The sequence below is a fragment of the Chanodichthys erythropterus genome, chromosome 16, assembly GCF_024489055.1.
Source record: "Chanodichthys erythropterus isolate Z2021 chromosome 16, ASM2448905v1, whole genome shotgun sequence".
NCBI lineage: Eukaryota > Metazoa > Chordata > Actinopteri > Cypriniformes > Xenocyprididae > Chanodichthys > Chanodichthys erythropterus.
Genome location: NC_090236.1, coordinates 25,340,328 through 25,361,592, shown reverse-complemented (window position 1 = coordinate 25,361,592; position 21,265 = coordinate 25,340,328). Strand labels below are relative to the sequence as shown.

At 36.4% G+C, this 21,265-nt stretch overlaps 1 protein-coding gene across 1 annotated transcript; it reads right to left on the bottom strand.

Annotated features, from left to right (window-relative positions):
* Positions 1-2,997: 2,997 nt before the first annotated feature.
* On the bottom strand, positions 2,998-20,898 carry ivns1abpb (influenza virus NS1A binding protein b). The gene is made up of 15 exons (XM_067362388.1): positions 20,744-20,898; positions 19,114-19,262; positions 11,689-11,809; positions 10,201-10,373; positions 10,032-10,107; positions 9,773-9,946; positions 9,540-9,665; positions 8,656-8,763; positions 8,257-8,374; positions 7,747-7,971; positions 6,613-6,734; positions 6,404-6,530; positions 4,408-4,539; positions 4,142-4,315; positions 2,998-3,996 (listed from the first exon to the last, which is right to left on the bottom strand). Exons 3-15 carry the CDS (start codon positions 11,797-11,799, stop codon positions 3,740-3,742), a joined length of 1,923 nt encoding a protein of 640 aa, XP_067218489.1. The 5' UTR covers positions 11,800-11,809; positions 19,114-19,262; positions 20,744-20,898; the 3' UTR covers positions 2,998-3,739.
* Positions 20,899-21,265: the final 367 nt, after the last annotated feature.

Sequence of the window (21,265 nt, the reverse complement as noted above, 5' to 3'; positions counted from 1 at the left end):
GAAATTAATACTTTTATTCAGCAAAGATGTGTTAAATTGATAAAACGTAATAGTAAAGATTTATATTGTTAGAAAAGATTTCTATTTTGAATAAATGCTGTTATTTTAAATTTTTTATTCATCAAAGAATCCTTAAAAAAGTATCACAGGTTTTAAAAAATATTATAGTTTAGTTATAGTTATTGATGGTGTTCTGCAGCCACTGCATTTTAAGAAGTTGAACTTTTTAATTTATAAATGCGTGAGACGCTGGGGGAAAATTAGTCCGTGTAGCACATATTTACATGGAACAACGTCCTGTGTCAGATGTATAAACAAGAAATGCAGCTGGTGGACATTTTCTGCCTACTGCCAAAAATACAATGCCTTCTTTTCCCCTTCCTCCTCATACAATTGTGCCAAGCTTCCGTCACCTCTGGCAAACTTTTTAAACTCTTAACAGAGTATTCAAACACTGGATGATTCATTATATTGTAAATGAATTATTCATCTAATCATTCACTTTCAGCAGAACTCTGGAAAAGTACTGTAATGCTTTTGTAAATCAGGGCTGCTGGTGATACAGGTAGTTTATCTAGTTTGCTCTGATTCCTAGCAAATGTGATTATTGGTAACAACACACTTTTGTCCTCAAATAGCACTGCTTGAGGGTGGATTTGCATGGTTAGGCCTCAAGAACTATGGAAGGTCACATGATGCAAATACCTTGACCATAGCTGTGCTTTGTTTCAGTATAACTCTCCAAATGAGTGGCAAAGTTAAAAAATTAAAACATTAATTATTAATAATGCCTTTTGTGAATGTGATTAAACCAGCAATAAGAATCCAAGCAATTTCTAAAGGATGCTATCCAGCAAACAAAACTTTCTCCTAATGTAAGAACTTGTTTCCAATTTGGTTAATTTTGGGGGAGCCAAATGACATTCTAAGAATGTTCTTTTTATGTTTTATTTTTTTAATTTTATATATATATATATATATATATATATATATATATATATATATATATATATATATATATATAAAACCCTAAAATAATGTTCCCTGAACATCTGAACATTCTGAGAACCAAAAGTTGTTAGCTGGGTATAGGGACTGATAGCAAACTGAAGTTGTGTTCCTGAAAGCACTTAATATAGAACAGTTAGTTATCTACAGAAAGATAAAGTGTGATAAATGCTGTTAAAGAGAGGAGAGGTGAACAATTAACCTTACGTCTTCTAGAGTTTGACTTTGTGGGCTATGATATGAAGTAATGTCATTTCCTGTTTATCACACACCTGTTTTTGGGCCGACTGCCAGCACATACATACTTGCGATAAAGCGAGTGAAAGGACAACACTCTAAATAGCAGTGTCAGTAAAAGCAAGGCATTTGAGGCATTTTATGTTTTGCGTAAAGAGTCTGTAAAAGCTGTGCTCGCAGGCCTGTCTTATGTAAGAGGCCACAACTATGAAAAATGGCATGGCTCTTACATAATCCCCTCTCAAACAAAACAAAACAGCACTGAGAGGGTTTAGTGTGGTATTATGCAAACCTCATTTTGTTACTTAGGATTCAGAATACTGGTGATTTTTATTACATTTTTTTAGATTATAAATAGAAAATACACCATTTTAACTTTGAATAGTCTAGAATGCAGTTCTTGCTCTTTGGCAGTACTGTGTGGTTTCATTGTGAGTCACTACATCCTGTGGCTTTCTACACATAACAGAACCAGAGTTGTACTGAGCTATTCAAATGAAAATTCATTGTAAAGGACCAAAGCAGTGGAGTATATGACATGTTGATTGTCATTTTTTCCATTTTTTTTTTTTTTTTTTTGGGACCATGTTTAATAGGTTTATTCACCCAAAAGATGGCATGTGGAGAGGATATGTACCAATTAAAACATCAGTGAAATAGAAATCTGACAGGATACTTGGTACTTGGATACAGCCAGCTAATACAAGTGTAGTACTGGGACAAAAGGGGTACTGATTGGAGCTATTGGACATTTTTAGTCATAAAGTAAAAACATTGAACCACTAAATAATAAAGAGAATATAAATTAACATGAAAACTATACATCTGTTCATATCAGGGTTATTATTAACTAAAACTTAACCATAAAAGAAATTTCATTACTTAAAATAAATGTAACAAAGTAACAAAATATGTTAAAAAAAACTTTTATTTTAGCTAGTTGATGAGGAAACATTTATTTTAACTTAACGTACCTTAATAAAAGCTTTTTCATATTTTCAAAGCTAATAAAAATGACAAAAACAACAAAATGACTAAAGCTTGAACTAAAATGAAAATGAAAACAGAAAATATACAAATGAAAATGAATTCAGAATATTAATAAAAAAACTACACTCAATGATTCTAAAATAACACTGATTCATATGGCCTCCTTTTCAGTAATTTCAGAAGCATTATATTTTCAGCTTAGTACAAAAGTAACAAAGCAGTATCTAAAAGTGTCTTGAAATATCTGATTGAATCTAAGCTCAGGATCCTTGTCTGAAATGGATATATGTGGAAACTTCAAAAGGATCTGTTCACTCTCAAGTCCCCTCATCTCACAGTGACACTGCCTGACCCATTTACCTAGTGGCCTGCCCTAATATTACCAGAGATCAGGGACTTCATGACTGGGGCATGAAAATTGTGACCCGTAGGCCAACTGCCAAGTAAATGTTTTACACTAATTTCATTCGGGCACCTGGCATAGTACTCTCTATTACTCCTGAGCCTAATCCTCTTAACACAGCATGTAATCTGCATGAAAGTGATTTTAACATGATGATACCCAATCTCCATTGCTTCCCACACATATCATGATTAGTAATGCTAATGCAGAGATATGTTATCAAGCAGACTTGTCTTTCATGTTTAAGTCTTCAGAATCATTAACAAAAACATTAAATCTAACCAGTGAAAAAAAGCAGACCAAAAAATAAAAATGTAACCTTCCAGTACGATGGATGAAAGTTGAGACACTCAATCTACTACAAGTTGAAATGGTTTATTAATTTTTGCACCATTTTTGTACCAAAAGTAAAACATCAGAAAATCATTTACAAATCAGGTCCAACAAGGTTTTAAATGAATGAGATGAGACATTAATTGGTGTTAAGTGGCATTATCATTGGCTTCTTTAGCATAAAGCAGACATAGATAAGCATCTAGGTAAAAACAAGCCTGTGGCACAGATTCATTCATAACTGGAATGTATGCTTGTCAGGTTTACATATTAGACACTTAGATAAGTTGTATAAAAATGCTATAAAAAGGCAAAAGATGCAATTCCACTGAAGCATTATGGCTCCATTTAAGATAAGCTTTAGCTAAGTATTTTGTGGTCTAAGACTTTCCAACTATACATATATAGATAGCATCTTCAATAAGAAAGGCTATCATCAATAATCATTGTCAAATCATTCATAAGCATTGTGCCTGACTGCGGCAAGTCGTGAACCTTTGTTACAGTTCATATTATAGCAATCTAATAAACCTGTTGCCGTCATGCCATCTCCATATTACTCCAGCTACAGGCTTTGATAGTGAAACAACAAATAAAAAATAAAAAAAAAGGAGAAAAATTTATTTACATAGTAATTATGCAATATGCAAAGGCTTTATGTCGCTTTGGGCAACCCTATATGAGCATCTATCAGAGTTCTCTCTCATCAGCACCTAAACAGATGAACATCAGTAAAACACAAGATTGAGCATGGGATCCCGACACCCTTCAGTTCTTAGTCAACACCTCTATAAATGGGCTCCACTCATTCTTCTCTGGGTCATACACCTCCATGGTGTTGAGAAACTCGTTACCATCAAAGCCCCCGACAGCACAGAGCACACCGTTCAACACAGCCAGCCCTGCGTTGCTTCGTGCTGACATCATGCTGCCTAACATCCTCCACTCGTTCTTGGCTGGGTCATAGACCTCCACACAGCGCAGAGCATGAGAGCCGTCAAATCCTCCAACCACAAAGAGCTTCCCTGGAATCAATTGGAAATAACTTAATTAAAAAGGCAAGTTCTGAATTTAACAAGCTTAAGTCATTTTCCAACCAGTGAGAATTTATAACCCTGCTGGACTATTATGCCATCTATATACCTCCTATTTCAACAAGTCTCCATTTACCTTCATACACTGCCACACCAGCTCCACGACGGGCAACGTTCATGGGGGCCACCAGGGTCCATGTATTGTTTTCTGGGTTGTAGCGCTCTACTGAGTTTAAGCAGTTCCAGGACTCGGCGCCACCAATCACGTACACAAATCCATTTAGCTCGCACACTGCCGCCTGGTGCCTTCCTAAACACAGAAGAGGGACAATAGTCAACCACACATTCAGGTTTGTACAATACAAATCAGTCATTTCAGAATAGAAAATTTAATTGACATACTGATGTTGAGGGGTGCGCAGCTGGTCCACATTTTTGTCACTGGGTCAAAGGAGTCACAATTCTTCAAGCCCTTTCGGCCACAGGGATCAGATCCACCCACCACAAAAAGCTTGTTTTGCAAGGAACACACACCTGAGAACAAACAAAAGAGATTATCCACTCCTTAATGAGAACAACACCTTTATGTAGTTTAAAATGCAGATTTTTTTTCCTCAGCCTTTAGATAATATACAGTCACTTTAAATTATGTTTTTACTAATGAACAACACATAATATTAAATGTTTATTACTACATTACAATAATATAACATATACACAAATAATATTATAGTAATAAATACATTTATTATAGTAATAAATAAATTTTGCTGTCAGCACGTGACATGAAGCCGATGCTCAGAGCGTGAGGACTGAATTGAGTGCTTTTTGCCACCTATTTGGGCAGGTAAAATGCCCCTAACCACCTAATAAATATATTGCAATATAAATGGCTATAACATAGTATTCAATTTAAATATTAGGAATGTGCAACAGCGTCCGAATACTCGAGTACTTGACCGTGACAGCGATCATGTAAGCGATGATCGAAATGTATTTTTTTCCCTTTGCCCTTATTGGTTATAGCAGCACTTTGGGCGGGGCCCTGAGCTCCAACTGTTTAGCTTTCCACAGCATGTGTCAAAAGACGTGAGAAGAGAGAGAATGGCCTTGAAGTCACGTAGTGATGTATAGTTTCACTTTGACAAGATAGATGAAAATACAGTTCAATGCAAGATGTGCAGCACCAAGCTTTTATCTTGTGCTGAAAATATCGTTTCAATTCTATTTGTAATTCATTTAGCAATAATCAGTGCTTTTCATACTGTAAAATAACATTTTGGTTGATCAGAAAGTGCAAATTGAATCCAAAATATTGCTGAACTATTAGTGACATTTTAAAGCACAGTCGGAGTTGTACTTCGTCAAGCTCACGTTTGCATTTCGCAAAACTTTTTCAGATAAAAGTTGTAATAGCTACTATCCGATTAATCTACTATAGGATGCGTTGGGTCAGGATATCAACATTTATTAACATGCTGAATGCGCTGCATATCAGTGTTTAGTTTCATGCTCAAATGCAATGTCCGATATTGACAGATATCTGAGACGGTCATACTGCTTTTAGATGTTTCTTTTTTTAAAAAAAATAAATAAATAAAAATACTGATGTTATAATAATGCAGCAGTGCATTTATCATCACATTTGTTTAATGGCATAATTTGCATGGCTTCGAAAATGCGAAGGCGTTTATGGTTTATAATGAGAACATTATAGAAATCTACAGTAAATTCTGTCCTTACCCATTATTATTAAAAACATTGCTGCATCATAATCAATCGAGCGCTGTTCTAATTACATTTTCATGTTTTCATAGACAGGGTTTCATCTAATTTTTATATTTAACATTCATTTTCCTAACAATCTTCAGATATTTTCATTGTCTCCATGACGGCCATGGATACTCATATCTTGAAAAAAGATTTGTCATAATCGCCCACCCCTAGAGGCATGTGTCTTTCAAAAACATTTTAGTATAATTTTATATTATTTTAATTTTACATTTTTAAGATTTAATTATTAGCTTATCATTAAACTTACAAAACCCCTGCAGTTCCTTCAGAAACACCAGTCTGGGTAACCCTGACGTAATGTTTAATCCACTTCATGTTGTTGATAAAGAAAAGAATATAATTTCTTTCTCTTTGTATTTTTTAGATCAATATGGTACAATATTATCCTTTTCAAATCAATGTGATAAACGAGTTAGGTCAAAAGTAATCTAAAAGTACCCTAAAAGACCCTCCTGATGACGAAACACACTGAAGTGTAGCTTCACTTGAACTCAAAACTATTCAACAAATGTTTTAGAGTAGGAAACAATGGCAGCAAAACAGAAAGCAAATTTGTGTATGCGTGATTTTGATTGCATAAAAAAAAAATAGAAGTGATGCATACCTGCATTGCAGCGGTTGGTGCGGAGCTCAGGAACTTGAATCCACTCATCAGCCTTGGGGTTGTACATCTCTCCACAGCTCAGCTCATCAGAGTGACCGTTGGAGCCACCCATCACATAAAGCTCACCCTGAGAGAAAAACCATTCATTCAGCTGTAATAGCAGATGCAGTAAAGCTACTTTAGGACTGGAAACGGTGCACTGCCTTTACCATTAGCACAGCCATCTGGAAGCGAGCTCGTGGAGTGCGCATGGGAGCAATGAAAGTCCAGCAGTCCTTCTGTGGGTCATAACATTCCACTGTCCTTAAGCACTCTTCTCTGTTGTAACCACCTGAACAGATAACAATAAGTACATCACATCTTCACAAACCTATGACCTTTTCATGTTTCCATTTATGACCATTTTTTGCGTCATGCTATGTGGTTCTTTCGTTTTTATATTTGTTCTTCTCCAGCTCCACCAGTATCAACACTCTGAATGTTTGTTTTGCAAAATTTGCATGAGTGACATGAAAAGGTGTAAATGACATCCGTGCATGTTCTGCTCTGATAAAAAAAAAAATATATAGATTTTAATAACAGCCGCAAACACACAAGAGGTGAAAAAGGTGATATGTTTACAATATATATTGTTGTTGGGGGGTCTGGGGGCAACATTTGCTTCAGGTAAAAAAAAAAAAAAAAAAAAAAAACAACAACAAAAAAAAAAAAACATTTATTGACACTAAGGCTGGGCATTGACAAATTTCACAATTGGATTCGATTTCAATTCAATTAACTTTGATTCAATATTGATTACTTTGGGGCCTCGGGTACAGTACATGGCAAATTTCCTCAAAGAAGAAAAAAACAAAAAACAACAACTTATGCTGTAAACTATACAGGGAACTTGCACACAAGGACATTTTTATAATAACGTTATAATACATTTTTAATGACAATTATGTTCCTACTCATTTTTTTATATTAATATTTAAATGGTGGGTGCCATAAAACTCAAACATTCAATATTGAAGAACATTGAAAAATACAATGAATGTGTGATATAGTGCATATTTATAGCTAAATGCTCCTCTCAAAGTTATTTTTTTTTTGCTGACAAATGATTTATTGGACTTTTCTGAGGTAAATGTGAGATTGTTTACAAGCAGTTTTATTGACGCCTTTCCGCGGTTGTATACTGTATCTTTCAACATACCTTCTCATGTTTATTCATGTTTATTTCATGTTGTATCTAGTAAAACTCAGAGACAGACTGCGACAGCTGAAGAGACAGATTGCGACAGCTCAAGAGACGTCTATGGTCTCACTTCAGTCTATGGGAAAGTAGCCCATTTTCATACCTGCAGCAATGAGCTTGCTGTCCAGTTCAGCGGTTCCCAGGCCTGAGCGAGCGTAATGCATGGGCTTCAACAGCTTCTCCTGCAGATCTTCTGATTGAGTCTCAAAGCTGGGGCTCTTCAGCACACATGGTGTAGCAGATGGGGAAGTATGAGGACTTGTGCGACCATGCAGGGAGATCACACACAGCATGCCTCTCAGAACAGCCAGACACAGGTATGAATTATCTGCAAAAGACGTCTAGTTAATTTACACAATAAAAACAGGTTTCTTACTTCTTGTAATCAACAAAAACCCAGGATTTTCTAGCAGATAAGGATAATTTTTATTCATTTAAAATAAATAAAATCAAATTTACAAACAGGAAATTTTAGAGCAGAGTAAAAAGAAAAAATCCACTATAGAAATGGAAATCATGCTTAATTTTTTGATCCAGTAACATGACCATTGGGACTCTGCATAAATAAATATGGAAATTTATAGCATAAATGTTTGAAGCACTATAGACTCACTGGTGGTCTTCTCGGATGCGATGTACTTCCATTCGTGCTTGTTGAACTGGCTGATGGAGGGAGAGAGGCTGCCAGAGGCGCCTGAGCTCATCTCGTCTCTCTCTCGAGGAGGCTTCTTCTGCAAAACCAAACCAGGCAGCTCTAAACCTGCCCAAACGTCACCCCCTATCTCTATTGCATGCATACAGGCTTAGGGCCAAAGGCTAAACCCATTCCATCCAGTGCCAATACCACCATTTAAGAGGTCTTCCACAGTGCAAACACAACTAAGACAGGTGGTAGTTTACAGATCTGCCTTTTAGTGCAAACCACCTGAAACATTATCAAATGGGAGCCATGCTATTCTACAGCAGAGAAGGCAGTGCACTGGAAGGGGAGGACTGAAAACCAGTCATGTACCTGCACAAACTGGATGTGGTCATCCTCAGAGCTGCAGACCTCTGCCTGCCCCTCAAGCAGGCTCCCATCATGCAGTTTGTGATCTGCTGAGTAGTACAGCGTTTGCACCTGCAACAACAAAACACCAACAAGACCCATGTGGGTGTTTCCATAACAAGAACAAAGCAATGTTCTGCCTTGTTCCTTGAAGCAGTGGAGTCAGCTGCTACGAGGGAGGTCCTTGACAACTGTGTGCTGCCTGGACCTTGAGGGAGCCACGACCTTTCACATGTCTACAGTCACTGTGATTGTAGAAATTGCTGGGAGGAGAGATCATTCTAGCTATAAGTAACTTCGCTTCGGGTCAAAGAGCTATCTAAACAAATGATCGCTGCACAGTGGGATTGGAAAAAAAGCTGCAAAGCTCTCGGGAACACTGCACAGATGGGAGCACATGGCTTTTGGTAGGTTGACTTAGTACCACTGATGGTTGGGATCTTGCATTCTTCTTCAGGGCTGGACAAAACTGCTGTTGATGTGTATACTAAACCTACAGGAGATATGGGGAGATCAATGGGGAGGACCAGCCATTAGAATCAAATTAATAATAGTCCAAAAAGCCCTGTTGGGGAGAAAATGTTAAGTCACAAAGACAATTCAGGTCAATACAGTCAAGGGAAAGAAAGCGAAGGGGGGAAATCAGACTTAACAGTTTGTTCGGCTCACCTGGAAAACCGTTCAGTTTTTCAGTATTTTGAGGAGCACGTACTGCAAAATTTACAAGGTTAAAGGCAAAACTATGGGGGAAGGGGAAGTGGGGGGACCTGAGTCAACCTTTTGAACAGAAATTCAGGAGACATGAGCAAGGTGAAAGGAAAGGGTACATATTAAGCCATAATACTGACCTCTTCCATTAGTTTCTCCAGGGGATCTCCATTCTTCCACAGGCTGCGCTGCACCCAGCTTATCACCTTTGAGTAGAGTTTGCCATTACCAGGCAAGTTCAGGTTCTCCTCTAGCATAACCTCCAGCTATACAGACACAGTTAAGAATGGAATTATACAAAAAATAAATGCAAAACACTTAAGTAGTATTTAAAATTATGTTATATTATATTACATATATTAGACAGATATACTTTTAGTCGAGGAAGTTTAAGGAAATCATCCTGTTCTGAGATCTCCTGAAGATGGTCCTGGATATAGCCATCAATCTTGCCCAGAAGTCGCCCATCAGCCATGCTACTAGCAAAGTTGCGGTATGAAATGGCACTTTGGGAGTCAATTTTTGATAGCAGGTAATCTCCACAGATCTGCAAAACAGGATTCAGGATATGAGGGAACAGTACTGTAGTGTATACATTAGAGAATTCTGACCATGTAAATGCCTGTACATACCTGTTTGACCCTCTCCAATTTGAGTTTCTTTGCTGCAGAATAGACATCTCTGACCAGATCTTTATCTGCCTTCAGTCTGTCAACAGGAGAATATGGGGATATATGAAACCTGTATGTCCTTGACATTATAAAGGAGTAATCAAAAGTTTAAATGCCATGTGATATGTACTGCGCTGTGTAGGCATAGTTCAGCAAGATCTCCACAGCATCAGGGTTGAGGTCATCAAATTTAACCAGTGAAATCCCACCCTGTGGCTCAGAGTCAGCATTGAAGATTTCAAAGAGGCAAGGACTGCAGCAAGCTAGCACAGCCTTATGGGCCATCAGCTCATGTCCACAGACCTGCAGAAGCACCATAATAAAGAATGCTGTGAGTGGGTACAGAGAGCATTATACAAAAGTTTGAGGTCAGTAAGATACTTTTTATAAAGAAATTTATTTAAACGAAGATGCATTAAATTAGAGCTGCAAAATTAATTGTTGCAAGATCGCAATCTCGATTCAAACACCCATGCAATCTTTTTCCTAAATGACAACGGTTCGGCTAGGCTTTAACTTTTGACAAACACTCAAATCTGGGTTGGCGCTGCTGCTGAGCCAGAGAGAGCCGTTGTCATAGTAGGAAACAGTTTCACAAACACTTTTCAACCACACAGTGTCATTATTTCTATGTTTCAATAATTTGAATTATCACAAAAGATCTGGGATATAAAAAAAAAAAAAAAAAAAAAAAAAAAAAAAAAAAAGTGTATAGTTCGGGTATAAACACTGATGCCTACAGTTGGGCTAAAAAGAGTAAATCAACTTTTGAAAGTAATGACTTTGAGTACCTTTTAAAGACTATCAATTACATGGTTACACCAGTAGGTGGTGATGTGTGACTTAAAAAGTGTAGAGATTTGTAATCGAATCGTTCATTCAAAAGATTTGTTCAAAAAGCGTATTCATCCAGAATTGAAACAAGTGAAGCCTTAATGAGGGAGTCATTGAATTAATCTTTAATTTAAACATTTATTTCATTACACTTAATTAAATATTTTTAAGCAGCAAATAACATTTTTTTTATCAGAACCTCTAGTAAATTACATGTTTTGTTAGTGTGAATTGTGGAAGAATCAAGATCTCATTTAAAAAAAATAAAAAATAAAAATTTCTCCAGAATCATGCAACTACATTAAATTGATCAAAAGCAACAGGAAAGACATTTAAAAAGTTACAAAAAAGGTTTTCAGGTCAAATAAAAACTGTTCTTTTGAATTTTTATTTGCCAAAGAATCCTGAAAAAAAAAAAAAAAAAAAAAAAAATAATATATATATATATCCGTTACCACAAAAATATTGAACTGCACAACTTTTCAACATTGTGAAATGTTTCTTGAGCATCAAATCAGCATATTAGATTTATTTCTGAAAGATCATGTAATACTGGAGACGGGAGTTTATTAAATAACTCTTTTAAATTGTAATATTTCACAAAATTACTATTTTACTGTAATTTTGATCAAATAAGTGCAACCTTGAGAAGTTTGTTAAAAAAAAAAAAAAAAAAATATCTTACTGACCCCAAATTTTTGAACAGTAATACAGTATACGTGTACATGTATACAGTATCACAAGGAAGGCATGTTTATTTTTCCTGAAACAAAGGGGGTCTTACCAACAGTCTGACATCACAAAACTGGCCGCTTTTACGCAAAGCATTCATCTTGGCCACAGTAGAGTCAAGGAAACTCTCATCTTCAAATATTAAATATCCGTTGGGAGTCATTTTGATGGATCTATCAAAGTCAATGTGGATAGAGGCAAACACAGCAAAATGAGAACTGCTCTTTTAGCATTTACAAATACGTGATGAGAAGGCCCACATGAAATCTGTGCAGTTTTGTACAACACTTTCTGCAATATCTGTCTGGGGATTTCTGTGTAATGGCTTGTGTTTAACTAAGCTGAGAATACTGGAAAACGAGGGCATAAGTAGCCAAATATTTAATATATGAACATGTAAGGAGTCATTAATGACTCCTTACATGTTATTGTAAGGAGTCATTAATGTTAATCAAACAACAAACGATGTTAAATAAATGTAGGCTATAAGTTATATGTTAAATAAACATACTGTATCTAAAAAAATATATTTTTAATTTACTATTGTTTTTGTAATTTGCTTTGTTCTTTTATGTAGCCTAACACAAATAACATCAATTTTCTCATATTAGCCAATGCTCATATTGTCCACCTCTTGCCCACCTTTAGGCTACATACCAGCTGATATACAACGTAGTCTTGATTTAGGTGGTCAATCTGCATTTAAAAGTTTGAAAGGGTTGTAAATCTTCTAAATCAAGTAAAATGACTCAAAATAAAGCAATTTAAGCATAACAAAGTCAACTTTAATCATATAAAATGTAATTTACCAACATTAAAATTGTGGCCAGTGAAAATGCAGAGTGGCTAGTAACTTCGGAAAACCACTAGCCACAGTGGCTGGTGAGCAAAAAAGTTAATGTCAAGCCCTGCATACAGCATACATAAACATGCATGGTCATGATCATGCTAAAGAATACTCAGTTTAGAAGTTTTATTTCATTTTGTTTAGCCGTGATTATGATAATGACCAACACTGTTTTACTTTGGCACTTTTGCTAAGAAAAGTTGACTTAAAAACAAAAGACTGAACCAAAATGCTTATAAGTTGTTTTATAAAAAATATATTTATTTTAAGTTATGTTATGAACCAATCAGGGGGGTTGGTGTTGTAAAGCTGCTGTTTAAATGTGTTCGGCTTTTCTGTTTACAGGAATATGTTCTATGTTCTCTAATCTGTTTAGAAGATATAATACAAAATATATTATATATATATATATATATATATATATATATAAGTTTTATTTCATTTTCATTATTTCATATATTTAGCCATGATTATGATGACCAACAACAGCACTATTTTATTTTGGCACTTTGGCTAAGAAAAGTTGACTTAAAAGATTGTGAACCAAAATGCTTATAAGTTGTTTTGGGCAATTCCAGCGTTATGGACATGACATTTGGAGTCAAAACTTGAAATATAAACGCTCAAAGAATGCATTTAATAGCAACATATTGAACCGTCTATTTGTATATTCATAACCCCTTACTAAAGGAGTCCAGACATTAGAAAAATGTCAGACTATACAACTGTTTTATATTTTAGATGAGGAAAATATACAGCGTTACGGACGTGACAAAAAAAGTCACTAAGCTTTGGGTGACAACATATTTTTTACGAATTCTGTGAATTACATTGAGCAAACCAAAAGTAATAATGCCCACCGAATGAAGAAGGGTTGGCTCTCCACAGAGCATAAAATAATAATTTTATTTCATTTTTCGTGTTCGCATTAATGAGGAAAAAACAACGTTACGGATGTGACAGTTTTCCGTTACGGACGTGACCGGTCTGAAAGCGGCACAGAAGACTGCTTTAAAAACTGCTTTAAAACTTTCACAGAGACCTCAAGCAGGCATTTAAACCACCAAATATTGAAATCTGGGATACCAGTATGGTAAGACCCCACAATTTATTAACTTTTTACTAAACTTTTTACAACTTTATACTCTGTATTGCAAAAGGTTATAGATTAGACCTATTTCTCATGTTGACAAGCGTGTGCGTTCAAGATTCAATTTAGAGACCATGATTTTCCTTCTTACAGAACTGCTTGCTAAAATACATTGACAAATATTAATGTTTATCATAAAGCAGTTTAAAATCGCAAGTTTTCCCCACAGGTGGACCGATTGACGTAGCCTACACTATTGCCAATCGCAATCATGTCAGTTTTGTGTGTGAATGAACCCACGGTTTTCGGCTAGTTTCACAGTTTAAAGCGGAGTCTTGAGTCAAAATGATCAAACTTTATTTCAAGTCAAAATTATTGCAATGTTATTAGCCTATTTTGTTAGCTTGATCGCACGGATTGTGATCAAGGCTAGGCCATTCATTTTTTAACCAACAGGTAAAAACGCGACATCCCAATTCCCGAGGAAATGTCCTATGAGACACAATGCTCTTCTATAAGTTGTACTGTATCATATAGGCCTACCTTTTGATGTTCATATTTCGTTCTGTAAATGAAGGTCTAGGCTACACGGTGCGAATTTTGACGGTCAGAAGATCGTATGTCCACGTCACGAGTGAGTTTATCTGAAAATCGCACGGACGAGGTGATAGGCTATACGACACGATTTTTCGACCTGCCGATTTCCGAAGCAATCGCACAAAGTTCAGTGTGTGTGAGCATGCGAGCAGAGCGCGAGCTCAAATCAGAATAGCCTACCCTTTGACATGCTAAAATAGGCCTATAAGTTTTTTTTTTCTCCTTCAAGTTGTTCAAGCCATTAGTTGACTATCACATTTAATTACTTAAATACTGGAGAGAATATTATAATTAGCATTTATATAGGACTCAAGCGCAAGCATAAAGCTTGCCAAAGAACTGGCAAAAGAAATTATGAATGTGACAAAAAAAAAAAAAAAAAAAACAGCAAGGAGACATTTTGATTGTTTTTTTTTTTTGTGTTTTTTTTTTTTTTACAATCTAATGTTTTCTAAATCAGTGTCGGCTGCAAAGATGAAGTTGACATTGCTGACTCTCATCATCTTCGCAGTGGATGTGCAGAATGCACTTTTCATTCGGATTACATAATCAGAGAGTAGCCCATTTCTTTTAGTTTTTAATTATTTCGTTTAAAAGAAGACATTTCGAGCTTTCTATAGATATTTTTCTCGTGTCTGTGAGTCAAGCAGCCTATGCTGAGTTTCGGTTCATTTAGCATATAAGACGCGCTCCAGATCAAGTGATCGCGCCCGCGCATCCATGAATATATTTGCTTCTTATTTATTAAATCCAGGCAATTTGTTGATGAAACATTGATTAAAATTAAGATTCAATTTTTACAAAACGAAATTCACTTTAAAGAAAGGCTTTCTACAAAAGAAAACTTAATGAAGCGATCAAAATCATGTCTGACCCACTCCATGGGCCCCATAATACACCCGGCGCAATGCGACGCAAGGCGCAGCACAAGTGTGTTTGCTAGTTTGCGTCCGGCGCCGTTCGCGTTTTCCCGTTCAGCGCCAAGTCCTTAAATTAGTAAATGCATTTGCGCCAGTTAGTGCTCCCATGGGCGTGCTCGTCTAAAAAAGAGGTGTGTTCAGGCGCATTGCCGGCGCATTGCTATTTTAAGGAGCTGAAAATAGACTGCGCCATAGACCAACTCAAACCTGGTCTAAAGTCTAAAGTCAATGGCACAATATTTTTTTGTGTTAGAGCGCGTTAAGAAACTGCGCCTCTGGGCGCGTCCACAGTGCGCGTTGACTTTGCTTATTGGGATGCGCATCAAACAAACATGCCAAATATTAAAAACAAAAGGATTACAGTGTAAAATAATATTATTGCGTAGGCTACATAAATATAAAAATGTAATGATGAATAGTCATTGCGTTTATTAGAATTAGGCTACCTATTTTCAATTCAGCCTATTAATAGTTATAATGATGAACGAAAAAGGCTAATTAATTGAACAATCGTGCCAATACTCATCGCGCGGAGCTATTTGAAAGCCTGCATCCAACGCAGACGACTGAAAGATTGACTGGCCACTTAACAGGTAATTTCAGCAAAACACCACTCGTTGAACTCCTCAGTTGAATCGGTGTGTTTAATAAGTCAGTGTATTTTATAATGTTACGTATTTTCGAATTGTTCAGCCAAATGGAGTACCTGCTCGGCCAAAGAATCGAAAGACGGAGGAGGCATAATAAAGGAGATGTCCTCCGCTGGCGTTAGGTCTGGGGTGGCTGTATGTGGCTTTTCCAGCTTTTCCGCCAACAAATTCCGCCATGTAAATAGCAATCCGCCATGGCTCGAGTGCATCTCGCTCTTAAAGGGAATGGGAGATGACACTGATTGGTTTATTGAACGTTATGCCCATTACTCATTAAGAGAATAGGGACAACCCATTTCAAAAATGCACCCCGGCGCACGGACCGTTTTTCCGTCTTTTAAATAGCAAAAGTGGATTTGGACACGCGCCGTGCGCTTTACACTTTGCGTTTAGATCGTTAAAATAGGGCCCCATGTCTCCAGATGTATTGCGCATCTTATGATGAAATTAAAAAATAAATAACATTATAGTAGGCATATTTAAACATAAATATGAAATTAAATATGTTTTCTTTAATGGCTACCAAAGTACAGTAGTACAGAGAAATGTCATGTCGGGATCAAGAGTGGTTCATGAGTCGAGTCGGATAGCTTAATTAATAGAAGCATAATTAATTTTTTAACCTGATAACTGTAGCTCTTGGGCGATCCGCTGTAAAATATCATCTTCAGACAACCCTGTCATGGTACACACTGCTTGACACAACATGCTTGATCAGCTCTTGATCAAGACATGAAATTTCTCTGTACTACTGTACTATATGTGTTGGTAGCCATTAAAGAAAACATATTTAATTTCATATTTGTTTAAATAACCATATTATAATATTTATTTTTAATTTAATCTATTTGATTAAGACAAGTGAACAGCATGACTAAGATAGAATAAGATGCGCATTACATCTGGAGACATGGAGTAGGTCAGACATGATTTTGATCGCTTCATTAAGTTTTGTTTTGTAGAAAGCCTTCTTTAAAGTGAATTTCGTTTTGTAAAAATTGTATCTTAATTTTAATCAATGTTTCATCAACCAACTGCCTTGATTTAATAAATAAGCAACAAATATGGATGCGCGGGCGCGATCACTTGATCTGGAGCGCGTCTTATATGCTAAATGAACCGAAACTCAGCGTATAGGCTGCTTGCCTCACAGACACGAGAAAAATATCTATAGAAAGCTCGAAATGTCTTCTTTTAAACGAAATAATTCTAAACGAAAAGAAAAAGGCTACTCTCTGATTATGTAATCCGAATGAAAAGTGCATTCTGCACATCCACTGCGAAGATGATGAGAGTCACCAATGTCAACACTTTGCAGCCGACACTGATTTAGAAAACATTAGATTATAAAAAAAATAAATAAATAAATTAAATATTAAAATGTCTCCTTTTTTTTTTTTTTTTTGGTCAAATTCATAATCATTTCTTTTGCCGGTTCTTTATGGCAAGCCCTATGTGTGTGAATGTGAATAATCAACTACTCAATGTGATTAGTCCACTTATGGCTTGAACAACTAGTCGGAAAAAAAAAAACTTATTTCACATAGGCCTATTTTCTATCCAGCATGTCAAAGGCTATTCTGATTTGAGCTCGCGCTCCGCTCGCATGCTCACACACACATACACACACTGAACTTTGTGCGATTGCTTCGGAAATCGGCAGGTCGAAAAATCGTGTCATATATCACCTCTTCAGATAAACTCACTCTTGACGTGTGCGTGGACATACGATCTTCCGACCAATTCGCACCGTGTACGCCCGCTTAACTGCCAAGAGGAAGAGAAGATCGGTTCATGTGCGCCTGATCCGCCGCTTACAGGCGCTGCAGCTAATCTGTCACGCGCCATAGGCTATTAAAGAGCGACATCTATTGCTTGAATTTTGTTATAAAATCGACTGAATTTGAAAGTTAAACCTTTTTCATATTAAAACTAACAAAGCACAAAGAGTATTGCGATTATTTGATATTTTCTGATATGATAAGCCTGAAACAGATGATAGCAATATAAAGAAGCAAACTCATAGGATTTAATATGAAGCGTCCGTAACGGTCACGTCCGTAACGCTTATTATGGTTGTTCAGAGCAACGTAGTGAAATTAATTGTTGATCCCAATAAGCATAAACATAATTTAGCTTTGCATATAAAGTTTCAAGTTATTTGCATTTATAATTGTTATATGACATAAACTTAATCTTTAAAACGTTACGGACGTGACAGAGCACTGAAGCGTCTTGACCTCTTTATTCCAGCCCTTATAAATTCAACAGGCAGTGCTGTTATGACTAAATGAGTGTATTTATTTCTCAGGCATGCCTCCATCTTTCTACACAATGCTTACTGTTAAAATAAAGTTTAAAAAGGGGGGGTCTTTGATCCCTTTTTTGAAAGCATGAAATATGGTGGGTTGAAAATTAAATTTAAGCATTGTTGCTTACCACATATATTGTGGATAAACAAGGCAATTTTCTTAAAATTTCTGTTAGAGCACATTATTACAGTATATTACAGACCTAAATGGACAATTTAAAAAGGGTTTTGTTCTTTTGGTTAAAACTTTTTTTTTCATGGTAAAGTTGACATTTGCGTGGAATTGCTCTTTTATAAAAAATATATTTATTTTAAGTTATATTGTTGTAAACCAATCAGGGGGGTTGGTGTAAAGCTGCTGTTTTACTTAAAAATGTGTTCTGCTTTTGTGTTTACAGAAATGTTCTAATTTTGGAATAAAATACCTTTTTGTCACTTGTAATGAAGCTTGCTTATTAGTGAAATTATTAATATCAGGGAATGGTAATTAATGACTTTAGCCTGGATTGATGCCTCTCAATATTCCAATATATATTGTTGGGAAAAAAATATCGCAATGTAATTTTTTTCCAATATCGTGCAGCCCTAGTGCTTTCACACTTGGTTCGATTGCCTGGTCTGGACAAGAATTAGATTGCTCCCCCTTCCCCACTGGATTGTGTTCACATTATATAATTTGGGTCCGAACCATGGTGCTTTCGCATCAAAGCAGCAACGGTTTACCCCTGTTGCTTTGTAACGGCGACACCGGAGAAGGCGGCAAAATGCAGTGTTGCTCACCTCACTTTTACATTTTGGTTTTTGAGCTTACATGATTTAGTAGGACTGCATTCATATCAGCAGCGAACCTTACTGGAGTTCACATGAACCATACCCCAGACCACTCATTTTATGCAGACAAGGGTACGGTTCGCGGGTGCTTTTGGAAAAGAGTGTTTCCATCATCCAAAAGAACCGAAAGTGCTAGTGTGAAAGCACCCTGAAATTCTGCAGAAAACCCCACAGATTGCAGAAGTCTGTGGACACAGATTCCATGTAAGTCTTGTGAAGAAACACACCTACCAAACAGATGTAACAGAAGAACAGTCTTGCTTTAAGGCACTTTAGTAGACCTTTCAACAGAGAAGAAACAGCGGCTGCACCAATCTTGTCTGATGTCACTCAGTGGGTTAAAGAATACAAGTTCTACAACCTTGATTATGCATGATGACCTAGAAAAGTGAAAGAAAAAACACACTGAATTCATCCATGACAATTTAACTACAGCTAATATGAGGAAATGATTCTTGAAGAGCAAATCAGCATATTAGAATGATTTCTGAAGGATCATGTGACACTGAAGACTGGAGTAATGATGCTGAAAATTCAGCTTTGCCATCACAGGAATAAATTACAAATTAAAAAAATATTAAATAGAAAACTTATTTTAAATTGTGATATTAGAATAATACTGTTTTTACTGTATTTTTGGTGAGCATAAGAGACATTTTTCAAAGACATTACTGACCATTTTGTTCAGTTTAACATAGTCAGTGGTTCACAAACCTTTTAACCAATTAATTCCACTGAGGTTTCCATTAGTTTCAGATTTCTGGGAAATTTAACTTTCAGTTCCAACTATAAATATTTTACAGGTGAAGAAAACTTTGTATTGATTATAGAAAGTCCCCTGTCTTTTCCAGGCATGGGAAATCCCAATTATATCACCCTGAGATTTGTAGGTTTTCAAAGGCTGTAGAAACCCTGAAAGGGTTTACCAAAATTGTAACCACCAACTTGGATATTGAAACGGGTGAACTGTAGGCTAAACAACTGCAACATTATATGGAAAGCAAACAAACTGTAGTTTAAAACCTAATATACTTTCTAAACCTGAAACATTACATTTAATGTCCATAAACAAAAAGGAGCCAGGAAAAACAAAACAACTGCTGAACTGACTATACGCTCTGTGGTTTTTATATTTCCGGGTTTAATGTTTGTTCAAGGCGCGAGAGACACGCGACCCGGAGCGCGAGGAGGAACTGAGCTTTCCAGATTGAACCAGTACCGCCGAAACAAACACACGTGACCTCTCACCACCTTATATTCAAAACAGGTGCAATATAAACACCATATTACAGGTCTGGAGCAAGGTGGCGGGTCACAAGATACTTTATACTTATTGAGATGAGACACATTTATTTGAAAAACGAGATTAAAGTAGAACGAGAGCCTCAGTCACCATTCAATCGCATTGCATCGTTTTGCCATTCAACGGAAGTGAATAGTGACTGAGGCTGACGGTCAACAACATCTTGCCTAACATCTGTCATTTTCATCTTTAAGTGAACTAACATCTTTAACCGTCTTAAAAACCATAAAACGTAACATGGTGTTCAACGGCCAGTTAAAGTGCTATTATTCCGATCTGTGAAGTCAAGAGCAGATGCTGAGTCTTTTTACACTAAACCACACCGTTTATCATAATATAATAAAACTGAATATTTTATTGATGTTCCTCACCCGAGATTCAAGCTGTAAGGCAATCGTTCAGGCAAAACAGCAAGCAGATACTAAAAGTGCCCTTTTCTCAAAACAGGATTTTTCTAGTCACTTCACAAGCTCGACTAACTTTAACACCACTTTAACCTTCCCCTAACCATCAAAAACGCTTTAATTTTAAAAACAAAACATGAGAAAAACGTCTTACCGATTTCCTTTGTCTGTTTAAGATCATGAACATCATATCTACTTAGAAAAAAGAGTGATTATCCGTCCAAAGAACCGCCGTTAACGAGATGTGCAACACCGAAGAGCGCGCGCTTAACTATGCTGCGTCACTGATGACGAGGGCACAGTAGCACACGGTGGGAGGGATAAATAATGACGCTCATCTCTTACTTGCTTAAAATGACACTTTACAGTTATTAAAAAAAGAATAAATGTTGCTAAATGGATGTATTGTATTATATCTGGACCTATATGATAAGAAAGTGAGAATATGCAGTGAACATGATTGGCTGTATGTCACCAACAAATTATTCACTTTAATGAGAGTAGCCCAGTTCTTACCCCCCACCTATAGCAACCAGAACACAGTGCAATTCATTCATGGAGAACAGGTGTGTCCAGACACTGTCTATATCAAATTGAAGGTGTTTACATTTTGGAGCAAGAGCAAATGCTTGGGGTTTTATGATAGTGTTGTTGTATTGTTCATATCTCTTGAGTC